An 18575-nucleotide genomic window follows, 5' to 3' on the forward strand; every position below is an offset into this window, starting at 1 on the left:
ATGTCAACTTAAAAATGTGTGAGGGTAAATACTGTACAATTCCATTTATATGACATTATAGAAGAGACGAAATTAATCTATACTGAAAAAAAAGCAGAACAGTGGTTGTCTCTAGGAAGGTCGGGGCATGGATTGACTGGGAAAGGGAACAAAGGAACTTTCTCGGGTGACAGTAATGTTGTATACCTTAATTGGGTTTGGGGCTAGAAAGGCAAAAGCATTTCTCAAAAATCATTAAACAGTATGCTTAAAATGTGTACATTTCATTGAGGTAAATTTTATCTCAGAAAAAAAGAAAAACTATAAACAAATATTTGAACTCTAGTTAATGTTATGCATGCTGAAGAGTTTAGAGGTGAAATGTGTTGATGTCTAAAATTTATTTGGAAATGCATAAAAAAATAAGATCGATTGACAAATGGACAGATGTAGCGATAAGTAATGTAACTAAAGCAAAAGGTTTATAGTAGAATCTAGGTGGTGCGATATGGTGTTCACTGCTCAATTATTTCAACTTTACATTTGAAAATATTCACAATAAAATATTGGGGAAAATGTGCAAGGGAGAATATATTTTTTCATAATTCTTTTAGGGGATGTGTGGGCAAAAGTTTGAAGACCACTGGTTTCTATTATCACCATTTACTGATGCATCTTTAACCTAAACTTACAGCCCGAACCTCTCTCCAGAATCCCAATCATATTTCCATCTGTCTCCTGGACCACTCCATCTGGATTTTCCATCAGATCTAAAACTCAACAGATCCAAATATGAATTTATTGTCTTCCCATGTCAGAAATATCATCAGCTACAGTAACAAAATATAAAAGTCAAACAAAACAAGGGCTATTTTTCTTTCATAACAAGAAATCTGGAGGTAGGTGGCCGCTGGCATTGGTTCGGTAGTTCAACAATCTCCTGGCTGGCAGGTCTGCAATTCTTTTGGCCTTTCCTCACAGTCACAAAATGTTCTGCAGCTCTAGTCATCATGTCTGAGTTGGAGACAGGAAAAAAGGGAAGGGAGCAATGCCAGTGTCAATTGAACATTTTATCAAGACAATTTCAGATTTTCCAGAAGCCTCCCAGCAGACTTCCACACAATCCCATTAATCAGAACTGTGTCATATGGCCCGCCCCCCAGCTGCAAAGGAAATCAGGAAGCGAGTACTTTGCTTTCCTACCCTCTAAATGGATGTAGGATTGGGTGATGGAGGAGCCCATCTAAAGTATGTGTAACATTCTCCCCCAAACTTGCTTCATCTTCTATACCCTCTATCTCTGTTAATGGTTCCATGATCTGCCCAGCTACCCAAGTAAGAAACCCAGGAGTCATCCTTTCCTCTCTTTCTCCTTCTATTCCTCATATCTACTCTGTCTTGATCTTTTATCTGACAGTCTGAACATCTCTCAAATCTGAGCCTCCTTCCTATACCCACAGCCACTACCTTAGTCCAGGTTCTCATTTCTTACCTGAACTGCTGTAACAGTCTCTTAATTAGTCTCAAGACTTAACGTCAAACCATCCTCAATGTTGCCCCAGCTTGACCATTCTAAAAATAGAAATCTAACCATCTTACCCCCTGCTTCGATCCTGTCTATGACTTTGCATAACGTCTAGTTTAAAGGCTAACTTCCTTATTACGTCATTTGATGTCATCCTCTACCTTGGTATAATAATCTACTCTTGGAAATGTGTTATCACTTAGGACTCCCTAGTCCTGTCAAGGGTCAACTCCCCTAAGACACGACTTTGTCGATCCTGGAGCTGAGGAAGTCTATACTCAAAATCTAAATCTGTTATGCTAGGCAGGCAACCATCTGTGTGCCAAAACCGTGTGAAGGAATAATAAATTTATATGTTATAATAGGGGCTCTGTTCCCAGAGAGTATAAAATGTACGATCTCTAAATGTATTTTGTCTTAGAGACATAAAGTTCAACAATATATTTAAGGTATAATATCATTGTTGATTCAGCTCAGAGATTTATTGAATACCTACTGTGTACTAGACACTACTCTTTAATCTAGTTCTTTTCCTTTATAATAGATCAGAGATGGTAGCTGTAGAACAATAAGTATTTGATTGAAGCTAAAGATTTGCCTTTTTCTGTCTACCTAATGACTTCTGTCTTTGTCTCTATTTCACTGTTTAAGACTTATGCTTATTATCAGAGTCAGCACTTTCATTTTTCTGTCTTCTACTCATTTTCATAAATAAAATTCACCAGGTATTCAAACAAAAGTCCAACGACACAGATGTAGGCAAAGATGGCAATATGGTAGAAACTGGTCACCTGACTGAGTGCAATACAATAAGAGCCAACCATTTTATAGGACTTATTCTGTGCCAGGCACTGTTCCAGGCACTGTACAAATATTAACTCATTAATCTTCACAACTCTTTGAAGTGGGTACCATATCTCCATGTTGCAGATGAGGAAACCGAGGCCGGAGGACAGTTGTGCATTTTCGTCTGCTGACTGAAAGCTGTGCCCACCACCTTTCTGACCCACCTCCCTCTCTGCTCCACTTGGTTCCCCAGGAGGCCTTGTTCTCTCCAGCCCTCTGCTTTTGCACATGCTTTTCCATCTGCCTGGACTGCCCTTCCTCTCTGCTCAGACTCCTTTTTCAAGACCAGATCAGGCCCACTCTCCTCAGCAAAGCATTTCCTGCCCAGTGCAGTGAGGCCAGGCCGTGCTGGCCCGAATCTTACCCAACCTCTTCACCTTGCGATAATTACTTGCTTACAGATCTGTGTCTACCATCAGAAGACGGTGCTACTAGGTTTGGCTGTCTCCGCATGGTTGAGTCCCTAGGGCTTGCTACTATGTCTGGCCTAGAATAGACACTTAAAGTTTTGCTGAATTAATGCATAGGCTCCTTGGATTTTACACTTTCTTTCGCCCCCATACTGTCTGGCACCACATATTGTAGACACTTAGTCAATAGGAGTGGGAGTCTGGTTTCCCCGCCAGCAGCCTAACTTAATAAACAAAGCAACACAAAACCTGCCACCTTTTCTCCTGTCTCCACATCACAATTAATCCCCCCGAGGATTCGGATTCCTTTCCAAGCCCTCCCTTCATCAGTCGAATCCAGCAGAAGCCGGGGAGTCTGACTCCCCATCTGCTGGCCAGGACGAGCAGGATGGGGAGCAGCCGTCAGGGCGCAGGGCAGCCGCATCCCGCGCCTTCTCCAGGGTCTTGCCTATTAAGGTAAGAGTCCTCGGAGGAGCGCGGGAGGGGCCGAGGGAAGGTCCCCTAGAAGCGGCCTCCGCCGCCTGTGCGCTCGGACGGCGCCAAGGAACCACAGCCCTGGACCGGGCGCCCCGGCCCGCGTGCCCCGAGACGGGTACTGCCAGAGTCAGGGCCGCCTCAGGTCCTACTTATCTCTTCTACCCGAGGCCCCCTTCCTAGGTTCCCTTAGCCACTGGGGCCTCGTCCTAAATCTCAGCCATCACCACAGGCCTCAAATGAGCCTCTGCACAGGGCGCTGATTAAATGGGTCTCGGGTCCCCAGCGGACGCTCCTTCCTCGCGGATGCTCGGATAACCACCGGGAGTGGGGCGCGTCGCCCTGCATCCGGAGGAAGGGAGGCGGTCCCTCGTCCCGGGGGGAGAGCGGGCGACGTTCTCCTTCTGGCAGCTGGGTCTCCACTCCCGCTACGCCCCCACCCCTCGCCAGCCTCTCCGCTCAGAGTACCCCCGACCCGCTCTCTTTCGACCGGCTGCCAGGCTGCCGCCCCGCCCCCCGCAGGCCCCGCCCACAGCCCTCGCGCTCCGCCCCCTCCCCGCCGGCTCCCGCCGCTCCCGGCGCTCCGAGCGCGGGCCCGGGGACTCGAGATCCCGCCGCCGGGGCCGCAGCATGGGGCGCTTCCGCGGGGGCCTGCGGTGCATCAAGTACCTGCTGCTCGGCTTCAACCTGCTCTTCTGGGTAAGACCCGGAGCCGAGAGGGTCGGGCAGGGGAGGGGGCCGGGCCGGGGCGCGGGGCCGGAGTCCCCCGGGGAGCTAACCGCTGCGGCGTCCGAGCCGGGCTCCAGAAGGCAGGGTGTTCCAAAAGGCGGAGGTGAGAAGGCAGCAGACAAAGAGGGAGGAGAGGGATGGAGGGGAGAGAACGGAAAGAGTGAGAGACTGAGCAACGAGCAATGGTGAGAAGAGGGCAGACACCTTGTGGCTCTTCCCTTTGAGGAACCTCTTGCCTTCGTCTTCATCTGGCAGCTGGTGGTGACTCCAGGTGCGGGGACAGCAGCCTCTCCTCACCTCCTGAGCGGTCGGCTCCCCGCCAGCCTCCCGTGCACACACCCCTTCTCGCTCTGCCTTTACGCTGGAGCCAGGGCCTGGCCAGGGCGTTGGGAGTGAACCCCCTGCGCCGGGCCGCTAGGGATGGTACCCCAACCGGAGTGTGTGGAGACACCACTTGGCTGTGATGGTTTTGTTTAGGAAATTGCGGGTAGGAGTAAAAATGGTGTACGTGTGTGTGTTTCGGGGCTGGGGGTGGGGGGCGGAGGGTCGTTCTTTTTCTGGGAATTAGGGGAGGGTACCACTGGATGGGGGGAGGTGGTGGTGCTCTTCTGTGAAAGGGAGGAGTGGAAGAGAGGGGCTTCCAAAGGTAGCAGCTTCTCCCTACAACCAGCCGGCAGCCTCTGCTACATACTAATGCTCCCAGAAATGATCTCATTCAACTTTGCGTTGAACGCACCACATTCCCGGGATTAGTGGTTTACAGAGAGATAAGGGCCATGACCCTTGTCTCCTATATTACGGGGACGAGGTTAGTGCCACACCATCCATGGATCCCTGGATCCCCTGCCTCTCGCCCTGGAGCACTGTAAGACAAGGTCTGAAAATTCTCTTGTCTGTGTATTCCCTCTTGGGCTTTCTCAAGAGAATGTCAGCCAGTGTATCTGCTCAGATAGACCCTGAGGGGAAATAGAGATCTTGCTTTGGGGGGAGAGGCTCTTGGTGCTGGGAGGGAGCAGCAGGGGCCTGGGTGCTTTGAAACTAGAATTGAGGAGGGTGGTGGTTGTCCTGACTGCTCCAGGGAGTTTGTCTTCCCGTGACTGCAGCTAATTAATTATTGAATGATGGGCTCTGCTTGTGTCTGCTAACCCATTAGCCCAGATGCCTGAGTGACTCCAGCAACAACAAGCTCTCAGAGGCCAAGATACCATCCTCAGCATCCCTCAGCAGGGGAAGATGTGAAGGAGGTACCCCGAAGACAGCCCCTGCATTTTAAAAATACACTTGTTTTTTGTCCACCTGGGCATTTACAGCCAGCATACTCAGGGGGCAGAGGCGGGGGCATTTCTAAAGGCCCTTTATGTTGTGCTTTTTAATAGTCTGGCTTAATTTCAAAAGCTGTTAATTATAGATGTCATGCTTCAGTGACACCCTTCACTCTCTCTGCTTACAAATTCAAAAGAAGTTTTCTATCAGCCTGAGAAGGAATTCTGAGGCTGGGTTCAGTGCGTACTTAGGCCTGCTGTTGTGCCAGCCTTTCCAGGGATAATAGAAGCATTTACTGAATCCTTTCAGTGTGTCAAGGATAGTGCTAAGCACATTGCATTCATTATTGCATTTAATCCTCACAACAATTCTGATGTGCGTACTGTTATTATCCTCATTTTTCACAGATGAGGAAACAAGCTCAAATAGGTTAACATGCCCAAGATCACACAGCCCGTGAGTGGCAGCGGTGGGACTCAGACTCAGCCTACATGCTCCTAAGCACTGTGATACGTTAAACTTCTAACCACTGTTTCTCAAAGTGTGGCTCCTGGACCAGCAGCATCAGTACCTTCTGGGAACGGGTCAGAAATGCATGTTCTCAGCCCCCTTCCGGGCCTGCTGAATCAGAAAACTCTGGGGGAGGGACTCAGTGATCTATTTTAGCAAGCCCTCCAGGTAATTCTGATGCATGCTGCAGTTGAGAACCACTCAAACAATTATCAAGCAAGTATTGAAAGATATAAAGATAACTTATACATATATCAACATATGTAATTTATAAATATAAAGCACTGTTCCTTAAGCTGCTAATCTAGTTGAGGAAACAAGTCCAATGCATATAGAACAACAACAAACAAATAAGACAGTGTATAATCGAGTGGCAAATTTCACACCTCTGACCATAAAGACAGTCAGGAAGGGAAGTAGGAACAAAGCGAAGTTTGAGTGTCTACCATGTCTTAACCACTGGGCTTAGGCGTGACCTTTGATACACAGGATCTAATTAAGGCGTTCAGAGAAAGGGTCAGAGCCACAGTGAGGAGTCAGGACAGTTCTCCTGAAGGAGGGGATGTTTAAGCTGAACCTCAAAGGATTGGTAGAATGGAGGTAGACAAGGTGAGGGGGTGACACACTGCCCACCAGCGTAGGAACAGAGCAAGGGTGAGTGTGACACTGTCTGATGAAAGGGTCAGGCTTAAGTGCAGAGATCCCAAGAGGGTGTGCTTGAGCAAGTTCCCCTTACTTCTAGGCCTGTCTTCTCATCTGTACAGTTGGGGTAATAGAGTTGTTGATAGGATTAAGAGGAAATACATGAAGTATCTGACCTCACCTTCCTCTGAGCCTAGTCCATAGTAAGTGCTCAGAAAATGTTATTGGGCCTGGTGGCACAGCAGTTAAGTCACACGTCCTGCTTCAGTGGCCCGGGGTTTGCCGGTTCGGATCCTGGGTGCAGACCTACGCACTGCTTGTCAAGCCATGCTGTCACAGGCGTCCCACATATAAAGTAGAGGAAGATGGACACAGATCTTAGCTCAGGGCCAGTCTTCCTCTGCAAAAAAGAGGAGGATTGGTGGCAGATGTTAGCTCAGGGCTAATCTTCCTCCAAAAAGAAAAGTGAAAAAAAGAAAATATTATCATTCAGTGACTGGCACATAGGAAGCATTCAGTAAAAGTTAGCTCTCTTTTCTGAGGCCCACAGTGTTGGGGAATAGTGTAGATGTTTGCCAAGTGACTAGCAGCTTGTCTTCATTTAGGATAACTGCACGTTATCTTCCCAGTTTGTACTTGCGGATTTTCCCCACTAGAACTGAGAACACTGAGAGAAGGAATTCTTTTCTGTTTTGTTCACAGCTGTGCCCTAGTGCCTAGAACAGTGCCCAGCATGTAGGAGGCACTGGTAAATAGCCGTGCAGTGAATTGATGAGTCTGCAGTTTAGAGAACTTGGTACAAATGGCCTTCCTGATTTGCACAGGTGATCAGTTATCAACTTTATCTGGAGGACTGAGCCTATCTCTTCCTGCTCATTACCTTTCGATTGTTCACACAGATTGAGCCCAGCAGGGGAAGGTGGGGCCTTCCTCTCTCCCAGTTCCTTGGTGGGTGGGAACCCAGGGTCTTGGAAGAGCGGCAGTTGCAGGCAGCCTTCCCACGTCTGTACATACATGACCAAAGGGAAAGGGGCGCCCTGAGACGGGTACCTAATGATTTAGGGGAAAGCAGTTGTTTGGGATAAATTATCCAGATATCTACCTTGACTGTAACTGAGGGAACCAGATTCCAGAAAAGCCCTGCCCTGGTTTCTGAAGTTGTTTTTCCTGATTGGAGGGGTTTCTGGGAAGTGTGGGGAAGGGGCAGAGGGTGGGGGACGTTTTCCTGGAGGGATCGGCTGTCGCTGTGACTTCAAGCGTGGTATTTACACACACCCTTCGATGCTGGCGTGCCTGCCCTTCTAAGGTATAAGGTCCCTCTCTGTGGCAGCACTTCCTTTCCTGTCAGGAACTCACCAGAAGGCTGGCACGGAGGCGGGGGTGGGGTATGTTTTGTGATCCGCAGTTTGACAAGTGGATTTGCAACCTCCTGGCAACTTGGTTGAAGTTTCCCTGGGCTGCGCTCCTGATCTTATAAACATCCACTGGATCCTGCCTGAGCCGGCACAGCACTCCCTGGCCCAGGGCCGCCGACTGTATTCACCATATTCAGAAACAAAAGTAAAGCCTAGCCGTGAACCCCACTAAGTTAATTTCTGTTATCATGGTTGGTGTCTAACATGAAGCCCCTCCCAGCATCTGTGGCGTCTGAATTGACTGTGGTGTCTGACACCACAGTCAGATAGCATGGCAGAGTCCCTGCCTTTCACTGAAAGCACCTTTATTTTTTCCCTCCGTTGCATAGCAATATAAATAACACACCACAGTCCACCAAGCCGCATCTGTTGGTTTAAAGAAAACCTTGGGCGCTGTTTATGCCTTGGCTTATTGTCGTGTGCTCAGCGTTTTCCTATCATTGTGCTGTATGAGCTGCTCAGGGCTACCGACCAACAGGAAGCAGGACTGTTCATTGTAGAAAGTCAGATGCCATATATGGCTTGTTTGAAGTTGTTCTCCTTTCCTTCTCGCCATGATTAATGCAGCCTTGGGGTTTCACTTGGCGATGTCTGACAAGTGCTTTTAGGAAAGACAGTGTCTCCTGGGCTTTGGAGTGAAAGATGTTTGACTCCACAGAAGCTGACCAAGGTTGCCTGCCTCTCTTTCCCAAACTTACCTCAAACAGTAACTTCAGATCTATGAGAAAGATTGGTTAAAAAAAAAGAGCTGAAGGCGCCAGCCTGGCGTAGTGCTTAGTTTCATGGGCTCTGCTTTGGCAGCCTGAGGTTTGCAGTTTGGATCCCGGGAGCAGACCTAGCATCGCTCATGAAGCCATGCTGTGGTGGCATTCCATATCAAATAGAGGAAGATTGGCACAGATCTTAGCTCAGTGACAATCTTCCTCAGGAAAAAATAAATCCCTGAAGAAAGTATTCCTCCAGGTTCACCCAAAAGCTAGACCACCCCAGAAAGCAGATAGGGATTTCCTTGGCCTTCTTGTAGGATAGTCTTCATTTCTGATTTCTGTCAAGGTGGGAAGAGAGCAGCAGTGGCCAGCCTCCTGCAGTGTGGACGAGAGGGGCCAGCCTCCGCCAGTGTGGACTGGGAGGGACTAGGAGTCTGTGACAGGGGCCAGTCTGCAGACAGTCTGCAGCGTGGCAATTCAAATACAGGGATTCAAAGCCTAGAAGGTGGATACTGGCATCGCACTGCCTGGGTTTATTCCTGGCTGTACTATTTACCAACTAGGGGACCTTGGGCAAGTTGTTTAACCTCTTCGAGCCTCAGTTTTCTCATCTGTAAAATGGACGTGATCAAGTACCAACATCAATCTATGATCTTTGTGCGGATAATGAGTTCATGTGTGTAAAGTAGTAAGTATGGTACATGTGGGTGGTAAATACTCAATAACAGAAGATATTAGTAGTAGTCGTGTTTAAACACTAGAAGTGCAAGAAGAATCCAGAATCCAAAAGGTTCGTAAAAGTAAGGAGAAGTGGGCAGTAGGTGTCCTAGGCCCAACCAACCAAGCACAGCAGCAGGAGTCTCGTAGCTTATGAAGGACAAGGAGTCAAAGGGGAGGTTCCCTCCTCTGCAGTCAGTCACTCAGCAAACATGTGCTGACCACCTGCTACGTCCCGGCCCCCTGCCACACGCTGGGCTTTCAAAACCAGTAAGACACAGTCCTTGGCCTTGAGGCACTCGCGCCTTTACTAAGTGCTCCATTTGGCCTTTGATTGTGGTTTGCTTCCTCTCTGGTGTCTTTGCTCCTTGCAGGCGGGGACAGTGTCCTGCTGGTGGCCTCCTTCCGTCCTCAGCACCTGGAAGAGGTTCAGCATCACAGGATGGCTCCAGTTAACAGGGCTGTGTGCACTGACCCCAGTGCAGGAGCCATCTGTTTGTTACCTGCCCGGCTGCTGAGCTTCCACAGGGAGGCCTGTGGGTGCAGTGGGAGGCCTTTGGGGATCAGTGCCTCTCCGACTCTAATGTGCGTACAAATCACCCAGAATCTTGCTCAGATATATCCTCTGATTCAGTGGGTCTGCAGTTGTAACAAGCCCCTGGTGACACTGATGTTGCTGGTCTAGGGAACCACTGGTTTTGATGAGGCCTGAAGAGGTCGAAGACCCCCGGTGGCTCTGGTTTCTGAATGGAGCAGAGAGTGCCCTTCCTCTTGGCCTGCTCCCCTGGCTTCCTTGCGGCAGTTCTCTTCATTCCAGTGACCACTTTACCATTATTGTCTTAAGACCTTTTTTTTTACATTAAGATTTGATGGTTTATAGTATTACCAGGCAGCCACCTGTTCATTGTCCATTGTGTTTCACTGTGTTATTCTAGAGCATTCATGCAGTGTCTTTGGGTCTCCAGTCATGTGTGACAAGAGAACATAACCTCCATCCCCTACTTTATTATTCACAGTTAATCTCACAACAGGGCTGTTCTCCGAAAGCAAGTGATGCTATACTGACCACCGAGACCGGTCACGTCATGGTTGCTAAGGAATTAAGGAGAAGGAATTGAGAAAGAGGCCGGTAAAATGAGAACACCAGATGGGCTGGGAACACATCTTACAGATGAGTAAGGGTTACCTTGGCTTGCTTTTTTCATCCTCTTTGGATTTAATTGGGAACAAAAATAATAATGCTAATTAATATTCATATAATGGTTTAGTTTACAAAATACTCTCACATGCATTATCCCATTTGATCATGAATCACAACAATCCCATGAAATAACGTAATCATTCCCATTTTACAGATGCGGGAGCTGAAAGTCAGGCACAGTAGGTAGTATGTCTGAGATCAAGGATTTAGGGAGGAGCAGAGCCAGGATTCACACCCAGGTCTTCTGATTTGAAACTAATTTTAATTAAATGTTCCTTTCCGTATATTAAGGTATTAGGGCATGTGGAGTATAAAGTATAAGAAACATTACTGGCTTGGAAAATGTGACATCTGTGACCAGGGAGATTACATCCAGTGTTGGATTTAGTCTTGATGCATTCCAGAAATGCAGGTACAAAAAGACAGGTAAATCAGGCCGGCATAAGGGAGAAGTCGGAGAGAGGCTAAGAGCACTACTGATCAGTTTAAGGCGGAGGAAGCAAGACGGGAATTGAGAAAGGCTATGTATTAAGAGACAGTTTTTGAACCTAATTTCAGTAGGAAAATCTTGAAGGGTAATGAACATTATATAAATATAAGCTGTGTGCCAGCTGCTTTCCTAAGTACCTTTTGTATATTAACTCCTTTAATCCTCACCATGACCCTCTGAAATAACAGCTCTTTTAACATGAGGAAACAGAGGTGCAGAGTTTAAGAAACTTGCCCGGGGACTCAGGGCTAGCCCGTGGCGGATCTGGGTTTCTGTGTGTGGCCTCGGAATCCAAGGCTGCAGATGGACAGGGAGAGGGGGTTGAAGCTATGATGAGCATGTGAATTCTAGACCTGCACTCTCCAGTACGGTGGCTACGCTGCTAATCTCATGTGGCTATTCAGATTTAAATTAATTAATATGAAAAGAAATCTAATGCTCAGCTCCTAACTTGCACTAGCCACATTTCAAGTGCTCAACAGCCTTAGGTGGCTAGTGGCTACAGCACTGGCCAGAACATTTTACATTAACATCATTGGAGAAAGTTCTGTTGGATAGCCTTGCCTGAATATAGCTATTCTTTCTCTCGTAAATCATCTTTTCCTGTTTTTCTCTTATTGGGTCTTATAAAAACTGAAACTAAAGAGAGGGAGGAACATAGTTTCTGGAAAAGGGCACTGACGTATCTAGTATAGAAGGTTTAGAAAACTCCAGGGAATTCCGGCTGTCAGGGAAGGAAAGTAGTGCTAAATAAAAATTAGTAGAGGAAGGCAGCAGAGGACGAGTTATTGGTACCATGGGAGTGGTGTTTCCTATCTTGAGTAGGATTCAGTTTTCAGTTTGAATGTAACGTTAGCAAGTCTACCACAATATTAACACTAAGTGCCGGGCAGGGCACTCCCTGTTCGAAGTGTGTAATGGGAACTCATTTAATCTCTTAGGGAGGCACTGTTTTTACCTGCACTTTGCAGCTGAGGAAACTGAGGATTAGCGAGCTCAAGTGACTTGCCCAAGATCACAGACTAGTGAGGAGCAGAGCCTGATTCAAATCCAGGATGCCCAGAACCCTCTGTTTTTATCTGCTATGACTCTGTGACACCGCAGTGCTATACACATGGATGTTTCTGTTATTATCCTGTCTAAGGACATCATTATTCATTGTCTGAGTCTGAATACTCAGAAGAGGTAAAATTTTCTACAAGAACAGTTGGCAAATATCCCAAAGTGTGTGCCAAGCCCTGCCCTCCCCATCATAATGGTGATTGAGAGAGAGTCAGCTTATAAACTGGGTCAAGGGACTTGGCCATGGACCGCAAAGCCCCCAGTGAGCAGGACCAGGTGCCTTGGAATCTGCTGCCACTCATCCAGAAAGCCCTGTTGGTCTCCCTGTGTGTGCATCCCTGTCCATCCCCGGTAAATGGCCCAGTGCTGCCTGCCTTCATGACCACAAACGACTTCTGGTCAAACTGCTATCGAGAAAAATCTCTCTAGAACACCAAGCTAGACTTTCATGATTTCTACTGGATTCCACCCAAGCTAACTTTTAAATAAATAAAGCATTTGGGCTGGTTCTAGTCTAACCTGAGTTCCACCTGAAACATTTTTTCCTCCCATGGTCTCTCTGTAACAACTAAAACTGGGTGAAGATCATTATTATTGATTGATATTTAAGAATCCTGTTTATCTGCTCAAGAGTGGTTCTCTCAAACTACCTTGAGAAATATTAGGCTGTAAAATAAATATTGTTTATTGTCCTGTCTTTGCTTATATAAAGCTTGATGTAGACAAGATGTCACAGGAGTCATTGTAGCCCTCGAGGTAAGTGTTTATTCAGAGGGTGAGCCTAGAGTAAGAGCCAGCTGGAGGCTGCGAGGAGGAAGTCCAGAGAACATAGAAAAGACCATTATTGTCCTCCTGGAAATGTCCTTGAGGCGAGGTAAGGCAGACATTGGGTTTAATTCACGTCAGTGACTTGGTGGATTGGGTTTTAGGCCTGGATGTATTTGGCCTTTGCTTGGTGAAGCCGTCTGCTTGCTGGAATCATCAGCCAGTAGTCCAGGACATTTGTTTTGCTGTCTAAAGAAAACTGTACAGCCATCGTCCTTCTCCTAATTCCTGCTGATCTCTCCTCTCCTCCTCCTTTTGCCTGTATTTCTTTAGAGAAAATATGTATAACCACTGAATAAATACAACCTACTTTCCACCCTCTGTGTTATATCTGCTTTACCATCACAGCAAGCTTTTCATCCCGGGTCAGTTTCCGTCCCCTGAGCTTGTCTCCCCCAGCACTTCTCTGCTGCCTCCCAACAATGTCAGTTGACCCACACAAGTTAACTTTACAACAACCTAAACAAACAGAGGAAGGTGCATTTGGCGCAAAAATATAGCCCAGTGTTCTTTCCAGAGATGAAGAGAACACTCCTGATTCTGTCATGGATTGCAGAACCCTTCCATCAGTGCAGAGAATTAAGCATTGATTGATTTTAAAATGTATCCTTACCCGAAGGAAGTCTTTCAGAAATTTCTTACCATGAGCTTGTTCTTATGAAATCATTATGAGGAAAATAATAGGAGAAGTCAGAAACAATGGCATCTAACCAGTGGATTTCCAAACTAACAGCCATCCATCAGATGCTGCCGTGCTCCTGCCTCCCAATTCCACCTCACCTGGTCCTGATGTTGAGGCAAGGGCAGCAGGGTTCCTCGGAGGTAGCTTCGCATGGATGTCATATGGCATTTGGCTCTTCTATTTCTTCTGACAAAATCCTTGATTTTGAGAAAGTGCCATCTGAATCCTTGCCTTGCTTTCACGGCATAATAGGATGAAAATCTTGGGCGCTAGCTTTTCTCTTTGAGAAAATGAGTATCATCTTCCAAAGCAAATGTGCTTTGACTTTTGCCTGCTAAAAGGATGGAACTCCATTACCCTTATGGCATGATAATACGGTTTGCGATCAGATCAAGAATTGTGAGTGCTCGTTACCTGATTCCATCTAGGATGGGAATTGCCACCAAGAGCAAGTATTAGCTTAAAAGCTTTTAATGAAAACTCTAGGGTTGAAGTGTTATTTCCAACTTCGTGTGACTTCATCCCAAAGAAGAGAACTGCAAATGAGCTGGGCTGTTTGTACACATGGTGTTCACCCTGGGGAAGTGAGAACACAGAATTGATTTAGTTCATTTGAGTATAGTGTGTGTGTGTGTGTGTGTGTTGCTATAATAGTATTAAATGTTCATATTCATATGCTGCCTGTAAAGGGCTTGTATAAGTTTGTTCTTTGTGTCTGTGCACGATGCACAGCACACATCCCTGCAGGCTTAGGAAAACAGAACTGATACTACATACTCTTGTTTTGTTTTTCTGTGGGAAAGTGTTTTGCTGAATCTTTCAACAGTGTGCTCACATTGTGCCTCCTGAGGTGTCTGCACAGTGTTTCCCGGTATATTCATCACAGTGCAGATGAATTTGAAAATACAGACAGTCCTGGACTTGTGATGGTTCACCTTACAATTTTTTGACTTTACGATGATGCGAAAGCCATAAGCATTCAGTGGAAACCATACTTCGAATTTGGGATTTTGATCCTGTCCAGGGCTAATGATATGCAGTGCCATGCTCTCTCGTGATGCTGGGCAGTGGCAGCGAGCGCAGCTTCCTCTCAGCCACATGATCACGAGGGTGAACAACCGATAAACTTACGACCATGCTGTACCCAGACAACCATTCTGTTTTCACTTTTAGTGCAGTGTTCAATAAATTACATGAGATAGTCAACACTTTATTGTAAAATAGGCTTTGTGTTAGATGATTTTGCCCAACTATAGGCTAGTCTAAGTGTTCTGAGCATGTTTAAAGTAGGCCAGGCTAAGCTATGGTGTTCGGTCGATTAGGTGTATTAAATGCATCTTCGACTTACTGTATTTTCAACTTACGATGGATTTACTGGGACGTCACCCCATCAGAAGTTGAAGAAGATTTGTAGAACTTCTCGAAGTATTCCCTTGGAGGGCTGTGAGGGAAGTTGTTCAAAGTTGGTCCTGTCAGTCTGTCTTAGGTCAGGTTGCCATAAAAAAAAATGGGTGGCTTACACAACAGGAGTTTATTTCTCACAGTTCTGGAGCCTGGAAAGTCAAGATCAAGGTGTCGGCCAGTTTGGTTCCTGGTGAGAGCTCTCTTCATGGCTTGCAGACAGCTGCCTTCTCACTGTGTCCTCACATGGCAGAGAGAGAGAGAGAGGAACTCTCTGGTGTCTCTTTTAAGGGAATCCCATCGTGAGGGCCTCATTCTCATGACCTCCTCTAAACCTAATCACTTCCCAAAGGCCCCACCTCCAAATACATTGGAGGTTAAGGTTCAACATATGAATTGGGTGGAGAGGACACAATTCGGTCCATAGCACGGGCCTAAAGTGCACCTTCGTGAAGGCCTTCCATTTGCTCATTAGACAGATGTCTTTTGGGAACCTGCTCTGCAAGGCAGAGGGCAGGTGCTTGGGACACAGCAACATAGACCCTGTTCCTGCCCTCACACAGTTGAGGCCTTAATTTTTAAAAATATTACAGAAATGTTTAAACAGAAATAGTTACACGAGACATGAAGGAAGGTACATACTGAGGCCACGGTAGGCTTCCCAGAGAAGTGACATCAGAGCTGACAGCTGTGAGTGGGTGTGAGTTGGGGGGAGGGTTGCGGGGGGAGAGCTTTCTTAGCTAAGGAAGTAGCAAGAGCAGAGGCCCCCAGGTGGGCGAAGGAATTGAAACTGTGTGGCTAGGCATCTGAGGACAATTAATTGTGTCTCCCATCTAGGTAAAAGCACATGTGCTACCTGAGAGCTCCCCCGAGTGATGCTTTTTACCCAGTAAGGGGGCTTTCTGCTGGGTTTAGTCATCAGATAGCAGAGTAGCATATATTTGCTCTTTGTGATCAGGGTTGGCTTGCCTCCCCTGGGGGCGGCGGAGCTGTGCAACTGGAGGACCCAGGTCTGGAGAGTGAGCTTTGCATCTCAGCACTGCCCTCCCTCCAACTTAGTGCCTTCCCAAGAAACATGTTTGTGATGCATGAAATCTTTTTTTTTTTAAGTGAAAAAATATGTCCTCAAGATAGAACATTGCACCAGCAATCCCAGGAAAGTATAAATAAATACAGTAAAATAAAATTGAAATTCAGTAACAAGTTCTGCCTCATGCTATGCTAAATAACTTGTTTTTGGCAGATAGCCTTTACTTAAAGGAAACTTTTTGTCCATGCACTTTGCTTTAAATGCTTTCTTATCACATCCATAGTCCTCTCTTCTGTTACTTCAGTTTTCCAACACAAACTGTCTTTTCTAAAGACATATGCTTACAATTTGCAACTTTGTATCCTACCAACTCTCTGGAATATGGTTGGCTGTTGGTATAATTTGCCTGTGAAAGTGCATAATATAATTGTATCTGGTGAGCCCCTATTTAATGACGCGAACTTATAAGTCGTCTGTGCCTTTCACTGCTATCTTTTTTTTTTCTATTTTAATTCTTTCCTCTTTTTAAATAATGGACACACTTCTGCCCTCAAAATCCTGTTTTTTCACATTCTCTGGGTGCCTAACACAAAACTGGTACTCAGAAAAAAAAAATCATCACAAAGAATGATGATATCCGGCATCTTCTCGTGGGCTGGTTCTGGAATTGAATTCTTACCTGCAGGGTTAATGTCCCTCCTGGACTGCCCAGTGGGGATCAGCTTCTCCGTGAGCCGCTGAGATCCTCTGGAGAAGGAACTGGATCTTCCTTATGTATGAGTCCTTGGCTCCTGGCTCACAATAGGCGCTCAATAAATGTTTATTAAATGATTAACATCAAAGCCCAACTCATGCTGTTGTCTGAAAAAGTCCATTCCTGGAAAAGCAACAGTATTTCTAGTGATACTTATTCCAAAGGCATGGGGATTCGTACTATCCTGGAAGCAGGGCAGCCCTCAGCCAAGTTCTTCAGTCAGTAGAGTGGATCCTTTGTGGTCCTCACTGCATCCACTCCCTGGCATTCCGACTCTGGCCTTCAGCCACTCAGGTCTTTGTCTTTGGCTCCTCCCTGTTTCTGGGGTCGGGCAGCCCTCATGCTCCTGACTTTTCTCATCAAAATGAGTAGCTCGCATCTGGCCTCTCCTCAAGGGCCTCCCACGGGCTTTTCAAAATAGTAGCAAACTCAGTGGAAGCAACGAGCCACGGTCTGCCCCAACTCGCCTTTTAAGCCCCAGACTCTGACCTCCGATAGCCGGCTCTCTCTCCCCAATACAGTGTTCCAGGTAGGAAAGCAAAGCCCTTACCTGCGCTGTTCCCTCTGCCTGGCATTCACTCCTCCCTCCAGACCCTCCGTGCTCCGTGACTTCTAACTCATTCTTCAAAGATGTAAATCTAAATGGAGTGTCTTCCGCTGTACACCGGCTGTGGCACTTTGATCTCTGGGCGATGTGATGCTCTTCCCCTGAGCACACTTCCTGCACGTATTGCATTTATTAGTTTACGAGTTATCTTGCGTGTTAGACTGTGAGTCCTGTCTTCCTTGTCGTTGTTTCCCTAGTGCTTAGCACTGCACCTCCGGGATCCCAGTTGATTCCCTGACAGACAGAGAAAAAGGGAAAGGGGATGATGGCGGGGGCAAGAGAAGGAAAGGGACGAAAAGGGAGAGCTCTTGATCCTTATTTGGTCTACCGTTGGCAGAAGTGCAGTGTTACGTCTAAATGCAACAGAGTGGCTCAGATTAAAAAGAGGAGGGGGTTTGGTCTAGAAGGGTTACAAATTCGGGTTGGAGGGGCCTGAAGCCTCCCCTCGGCTCACTCAGTGAGACACCTCTTCCCAGGTATAGGACGCACAGGATAACAGGGTTTAATGTCACTAGACTTGCTCACTTTGTTCCTGACTGGACTGGAATTGGTGTGAATTTTTTCAAGCGAGTTCTGGTGTGTGGTAGATCAACCAAAGTCCAGAGTATTTCAAGAGCCTTACTAGAATGGTGAATTTGAAAGGACCAAAGAGCTACATGGTCTCTGTCGATGCCGCTTTCCACAGCCATGATCACTCTCGTCATCAGTAACCTCGGGGCTCACCGGCTCCTCGCCCACGGTGTTCCTGACACAGCCAGCAGCTGCATGCTGGGAGGATTCCCTCCGCACGCGATGACGTTCGGCTGAGCCACAGTTTCCTTGACCTAGGAGGAAACCCGTGTGGCTTGGGTTGGGGGGCGTGGATGAGCAAATGCAGATTTTTTCTCCTTGCCCCATGGCTTTAAATTGCAACCTCTCTTTTAATTTTCCATTATGCATCAAACACATGTGTTCCAGAAGTGGACAAATGTATTCCGTCTGGGAAGATGATCCCAGACAGCTATAAATTAGAGTTTGTGGACAGAGATGCCAAAATGTGGCCACATGGTAGGGTGTCCCTGGGACCAGTCACCTCCTCCACAGTCTGCCTGGTGGCTGCTCAGTGGCTGCAGGCCTTGGCCTGATGCCTCTGTCAATAGATTTTGCTTTGTATTTGGAAACTGTCTTTCCATCAAGTCGCCGCGGAGGCGGGCTGGGCAGAGCAGCCTGTGAGGCTTCGCTGGGCACATCTGCTCCAGGCGGCCCCCCGGCACTCCTAGGCTGGTGTTTTCCCAAGGGCATCACTCTCTTTCCTGCCCCAGAAACA

General features: G+C 47.0%; 1 protein-coding gene and 1 long non-coding RNA gene across 5 annotated transcripts in view; one reads left to right on the forward strand and one right to left on the reverse strand.

Annotated features, from left to right (window-relative positions):
- Window positions 1-756: 756 nt before the first annotated feature.
- On the reverse strand, window positions 757-17482 carry LOC106783218 (uncharacterized). 3 transcript variants are annotated; one of them, XR_001380871.3, is made up of 7 exons: window positions 17213-17482; window positions 16588-16785; window positions 14842-15030; window positions 13892-14053; window positions 13576-13811; window positions 3904-6778; window positions 757-993 (listed from the first exon to the last, which is right to left on the reverse strand). It is a non-coding gene; the product is annotated as an uncharacterized lncRNA (long non-coding RNA). The 3 variants fall into 3 exon arrangements; XR_001380873.3 differs by lacking the exons at window positions 757-993; window positions 3904-6778 and adding an exon at window positions 10465-13062 and having other exon boundaries at window positions 17213-17348; XR_011438750.1 differs by lacking the exons at window positions 757-993; window positions 3904-6778 and adding an exon at window positions 12634-13062 and having other exon boundaries at window positions 14842-15119; window positions 17213-17349.
- Window positions 3132-18575, forward strand: part of TSPAN2 (tetraspanin 2) — a 43803-nt gene continuing 28359 nt past the window's right edge. The window contains exon 1 of one of the 2 annotated variants that reach the window (XM_023641373.2): window positions 3132-3933. In XM_023641373.2, coding sequence (XP_023497141.1) covers window positions 3865-3933 — 69 coding nt within the window. In that variant the 5' untranslated portion in view covers window positions 3132-3864. The remainder of the gene's footprint in view (window positions 3934-18575) is intronic. The other variant, XM_070267183.1, reaches the window with a different exon arrangement.

Source organism: Equus caballus, chromosome 5 (genome assembly GCF_041296265.1).
Source record: "Equus caballus isolate H_3958 breed thoroughbred chromosome 5, TB-T2T, whole genome shotgun sequence".
Classification (NCBI taxonomy): Eukaryota; Metazoa; Chordata; class Mammalia; order Perissodactyla; family Equidae; genus Equus; species Equus caballus.